Source organism: Aulonocara sp. 'chitande type north' Nkhata Bay, linkage group LG17, assembly GCF_057382095.1.
Source record: "Aulonocara sp. 'chitande type north' Nkhata Bay isolate Kocher_YH1m ecotype deep benthic linkage group LG17, A_spYH_male_GT1.1, whole genome shotgun sequence".
In the NCBI taxonomy this organism is placed as follows: Eukaryota; Metazoa; Chordata; class Actinopteri; order Cichliformes; family Cichlidae; genus Aulonocara; species Aulonocara sp. 'chitande type north' Nkhata Bay.
The window spans coordinates 16,882,657-16,888,629 of record NC_141360.1 but is presented as its reverse complement, the minus strand read 5'-3'; the positions used below and the strand labels follow the sequence as shown (position 1 = coordinate 16,888,629).

At 36.5% G+C, this 5,973-nt stretch overlaps 1 protein-coding gene across 1 annotated transcript; it reads left to right on the top strand.

The window, feature by feature from the left end:
- The first annotated feature begins 407 nt into the window (after positions 1–407).
- Positions 408–5,706, top strand: s1pr1 (sphingosine-1-phosphate receptor 1). Its single transcript, XM_086269499.1, has 2 exons — positions 408–659; positions 2,169–5,706. The coding sequence occupies exon 2, from the start codon at positions 2,279–2,281 to the stop codon at positions 3,407–3,409; it is 1,131 nt and encodes a 376-aa protein (XP_086125625.1). The 5' UTR covers positions 408–659; positions 2,169–2,278; the 3' UTR covers positions 3,410–5,706.
- The last annotated feature ends 267 nt before the right edge of the window (positions 5,707–5,973 follow it).

The window sequence follows — 5,973 nt, the reverse complement described above, 5'->3', positions numbered from 1 at the left end:
AGACTCATTATGGGGCAAACCAAGTCTGGATTGAGGGGGGACATGGTATAGGGAGTGCATATGGTTGATTCCCACAAACAAACTAAATGACATACTGTATGATAACTAAAATGCTATTATATTTTTTAGAATGTTGTTTCTGCATCTAATTAATTTTTACTCTTTTATTTAATATAAACTTTGTTTACTTAAATTACATCTCAGGTCAATTTTTGTTTTGTGTTCACTCTAATGTTTTTTACTCTCAGGTCTCTGTTAATAATAATCTTTATAAGAGTTTTATCCATTTATTTGTTTGATTAACGATAATAAGAAGGCAGAAAAACGGCAAAAAAAGACGCGTGGATCCGAAGGAGGGAAGTATCGTCATCATACCATCCTCATCTTCAGTGTGTGTTTCGGATAGAGTGTGCGTGTGTTTCATTGTGTTTGTGCGTCTCTGGTGTCTTTCACTCCGACGCGGGCTGTTTTCCTTGGGACTCTGACTGAAGATGTAAAAAGAAAAAGGGGAAAAAGTGTCTGTGTTATCAACCTTGTCTTCAAGCAATAGAAACTTTGTTTAGCTGTTTTAGCTGAAATTAAACCGAAGCGGATCGTCGTGAAGTCGTTTTGCGTTCATTTGGTGTGAAGAGGAGAACTCCGCGTTCATCTGAACTCAGGTCAGTTTGATCAAATAAATGGAATTTTAGAGATTTAAAAAAAATCGCAGACAGTTTTTATAAAAATCCTCAAAAGGCAGTCGTGCAGTAACTTAAGTACTTTATAATATGAACAAGGACTAACCAACCGATTTCACCGAACAGGGAATCACCGAGAAAATATTTCATTAATAATTTGAAACCTTTTCTATAAGTAGTCTTGTAAGGCGCGACCGTTAGAAATGCGAGGACTTCTCTTTAAGACTGATAAAACACATCTGAGAGACGAGTTTCTGAACCCAAATCAATTTCTGGGCTTTAAAGTTTTTTTTAAAGGATGTTTGTTCGCTTTTGAGCTACAAGACACCAACATTTTTTCCATTTCCTTTATAAAAGCTATGCGTTCAGTTTGCAAGAAAAATCACCGTTTGCAAATAAATTATCCGTCTAAACAAAATCCTCAGTTAGTTTATGATTCTGAACAAAAAATAGGAAAAAGATATCACCATGCCTCAGTGCATTTAGAGCGTTCAAATCACCAGAATGCTAGTTAGGTTACAGTTATAATTCCAATAATTAAACAACATGTGACCTATAATATATATATATATATATATATATATATATATATATATATATATATATATATATATATATATATATATATATATATATATATGTTGTGATATGCTGCTGTTTGTTTGTTTGTTTTTAAGCTTTTTTTGGGGGGGGGGGGGTGATGACAAATAGGTAAAGGATTAGTTATAAAGTAAGTTGTAAACAAAAAAGATTCTTTTGACACATCAGGAATGACAGATTAATCATTTGGTGGTTTCTTTTATTTGGTGTTCCATATATTTTTGGTTAAATTAAATCAAATCCCAGACTCAAGAAAGCAAAGTTTATACAGCTGCACAATTCAACATTTCTTTTTTATTTAATGATTAAAAGGTAAATATAACAAAATATACTGCAATGTTGTGTTGTACTGTGTTTTAGGCATTCTAAAGCTTCTATCCTTCTCTTAATACATCAGACTGAAGACAGACTTGAGATTTGCTTTTCATTTTTGTTTTCATTTGTTGCATTTTTTTAACTCTAAAATGAAAGATTTTCTTACAATATAGATTAAAAGTAGTTTAGTTTTTTTCTGATCTTTGCTTTCAAACCAGCTGATTAGGAGCAGCTAGGTTGATGAAGCAAGCTTTGAATGTCATCTGAGGTTTCATTATCTTATGATTCTAAAGGATACTTTTAGTTGAGTATTCGTATGGACTTACAGTTTAAATGACTTGAATTTAAGTTGCTTACTTAAGATTAGTCTCTTTTTTGCTGGATCATTGTTTCATCACAAATTGAAGTGACATTTTTTGTTTGTTCTGGCTCTCAGTGAATAGTTTCTAATCAAAGTGCATGAGAAGGGTTCTGTAGAAGAATATTTCTGTAGTGTAGACTCTGATTTAAGACTATTTGTTGTCTAATATGCTGATGTGAGACCAGTTATTAATGTTTTTTTCTTTCTCTCTGTAGGGCCATGTCACCATTCAGCTGGACTCTCTCTGCTGTTCTTCACAGTTACTACCAAACATGAAGGACTGAAGTCTGAGGACACGGTGCCCCCTGCTGGACTAGTGCTGCAGATGGAGGCCATGGCTGAGCCCAGCTACTCTGATCTGATTGCCAAACACTACAATTACACCGGCAAGTTCCGGAAGACGGAGCAGGACTCAGGTCTGAAGGCTGATTCTGTGATCTTCATCATTGTGTGCTGCTTCATCATCCTAGAGAACATCCTGGTCCTGACTACAATCTGGAGGACCAAGAAGTTCCACAAGCCCATGTATTACTTCATTGGGAACCTCGCACTGTCTGATCTTCTGGCTGGTGTCGTCTACACTGCCAACATCCTACTGTCAGGTGCCAATACCTACAAGTTGACACCCACCCAGTGGTTCTTCAGGGAAGGCAGCATGTTTGTGGCGCTGGCGGCCTCTGTCTTCAGCCTACTTGCCATTGCCATTGAGCGCCACCTCACCATGCTGAAGATGAAGCTGCACAACAATGGGAACACCTTCCGCGTCTTTCTACTCATCAGCACTGTGTGGATGATCGCAGCCATTCTAGGCGGTCTGCCGGTGATGGGCTGGAACTGCATCCAGAGTATGACACAGTGCTCCACCGTGCTACCACTCTACCACAAAGCCTACATCCTGTTCTGCACCACTGTCTTCAGTATCATTCTTATGGCCATTGTGGTGCTCTATGCCAGGATCTATGCATTGGTGCGCACTCGTAGCCGCAAACTGGTCTTCCGCAAAGTGTCCAATGGTCGCAGCAATGCCAGTGCAAACAGTAAGAGTTCAGAGAAGTCAATGGCACTCCTGAAGACAGTCATCATCGTTCTCAGCTGCTTCATTGCCTGCTGGGCACCACTCTTTATCCTCCTGCTGCTAGATGTGGCCTGTGAGACGCTAAGCTGCCCAATCCTCTACAAGGCAGAGTGGTTCCTGGCACTTGCAGTCCTGAACTCTGCCATGAACCCACTCATCTACACGCTGACCAGCAACGAGATGCGGCGTGCATTCCTAAAGACACTGTTGTGCTGTACTGCCTTCATTCGACCACGCACCAAGCTCACAGGACCAATAATGGGGGCGGAGTTTAGCCGCAGCAAGTCTGATAACTCCTCTCATCCCAACAAGGAGGAAGTGGAGTACTCACCGAGGGAGACAACCGTAGTGTCCTCGGGGAATGTCACCTCATCATCTTAAACATGCAGGACAAACAAGCAGATGTACAGGGTCAGATGAGGAGTACGTGTTTGTACACAAAATACATGTGAACTCTGCCATGTAGCCAAGTCACGAAACCTCCAGCTGACCAGGACTCACAGACTTTCAAACTGATTGGAAAGTAAAAGAGGTCCAGACACTGTTTGTAGTTCCAAACCGTCATGTCGCAGCACCTACTGGAGAGTCAGTGGCTGTAACTCCTGTAGGCTGGGATGGATTGTGTTTCATCTCATCTGCTTAATGTGGATCATTGTGGTCCTGCGTCATTCAAGACCTGGTCAGAACATAAAGTGCTTCTTCAGATTTTATACAGATATCCAAACATGCTGATACACAGCATTTCTCTGCAAAATACACTTTACCAGACAGTCAAAGCATGATAAAATAGTGACTTATTGATGTGTTTTGATGCATCAAGGTTAATTTTACTGAATAACACTTACGACATACATAGAAAGTGATCCACATAGAGGAATCAGACTTTATACTCACCCTCTAAGAACAACTAGAACATGTAGCACTTACTATCAGATGTTTAAAATATGAAAATGAATTAAAGAAAACTGTCCTCTATCCCCTTTTACCTTCCCATACAGGGACGCACTTATGAATGCAGAGCTCAGCTGCTTTAAACAACAGTTCATTTTTCTTTAATCGTCATGAATAAATCTTTTACCAATGCTTTATTATTGTTCTACATATGAAGTCTACTCTGCTCAAAAAGAAAAATAATATTGAGGCAAACTTTACTTACCTATTAAAAAAATCACATAAGTCATGATTATAAATAAAATCAGTTTGTTATTTAAACAAACTATTTTTAACCCCAATTTTCAATTAAACTGTAATTGTATTTTCCTGTTAATCATAAGTAACTTGCCTTCCATGTATTTTAAATTAAATTTTAAAAACCTCAATAAGGTGGAAATGTTCAGATAAAGGGTCAAATATAATTCATTTGTCAACTCTTTGTATTTATTTACTTTTTTTAAAAAACATTTTGATCATTTTTGATCTTGTCAAATTTTCTTTTCCCAAAATGATGCGATTCTGTCAGAATTTTGTTTCTATTTTTAGAATTTTGCTTAATTTTAATATTGTTATAGAAATGAAATGGTCTTAAAACCACAATAGAGCCTTACCAAAAGTGGCTTGAAAAATAAATAACTAAATAAACAAATAATCAAATAAAGAAGTCAGAAGTCCAAATTTGTTCAATCTATAATAACAATAATAAGAAATAATAAAGACAAAGCACAGAAACGTTAAACGTTTTTTGTCTTGTTTTGTCTTGGTCATCATAAAAAATGTTTCTTTAAACCATCACCAATATTGTTATTTAGACTATTGAGTTTATTGTAGTATAAAACAAACAAAACATTTGGAACGTTAAATATTTGACAAAATATTGATATAAAAAATTATATTCAAAATACTAGCCTCATCTAAAACCCTTCAATAAACACTATCTATTAAAAAAACCCAAATAAGATAAAAAACTATTTTTTGTCCAAGAAGCAACTGAACTCTGAATTCATGAATGTTTTTGATGTGACAAGAATTAACTGTGCAAAAGTTGTAGAAAAGTTTGGGTCAGAATGTATTTTCTGCTTTCCGTCAGTGTTCCCATTGTTATTAGTAGTGATGTCAGTGTATTTTAATTATTTTAAAGCCGAAAGGAAAAAATGTAATTTCCACATTTCCTGTAAATTTGTTAATTTGGTAACTATCTTCAAAAGAACAAATAATCTTATTGAAAGCTATGAGTAGGATGCAAACTGGTCTCTGTGATGAGACGATTTTTGCAATTTTAGGATTTTTCTTTTAAATTTGCTGCTGAAATGCTTACAGAGAAATGTGCCATTTTTATCGTAATGATTGTGTTTAGTCATTGACAGGAAAGGGCGTTCATGCCAGTTGTTCTCTGTTACCAAGATCAACGGTCCCTTTCAACTTCTCTCATCCTTTATCAGGAGCAGATCAATTAATTAATTAATTAAATTGTGTGTTATCAAGAACATTGACACAGTCCAAGCTGACCTGTGCATTCTTTAACTCCCAAATGTTCGGTTGATGGGGTTTTTTTGTTTTGTTTTGTTTTGTTTTGTTTTTTAGCAATTAATAAAGACAGAAATAGAAACACGCTGTTTTTGTTCTTCACAAATAACATCTGAAAGGCTGCAAACTGATGTTACAATTTCCAAAAGAAATTCATATACAGACAATACAAAGATTAGGGGTTAGGGGAGGAAGACAGGACAAAAATATGATGTAGAAGAAAGCCAGAGATGATCAATAACTAATAATTAAATGCAGTGAGTGAAAAGAGGTGAGAGAAGAAGGAATGCTCACTGCAACAAGGGAAGCCCCCCAGCAGCTTAACTCCCATTCTACTTTTAAACATCCTGGGAACCACAAGTAAGCCAGCAGTTTGAGGGTTAATTGGGGTGATATGGTACTATGAGGTCTTTCAGATGAGATGGGGCCTGATTATTCAAGACCTTTTATGTGATGAGAACAATGAAAGAAAGGAGAAGGAAGAA

Coding starts and splice junctions, on each gene's coding strand:
- s1pr1 (XM_086269499.1), top strand. CDS start 2,279: ATGGAGGCCATGGCTGAGCCCAGCTACTCTGATCTGATTGCCAAACAC.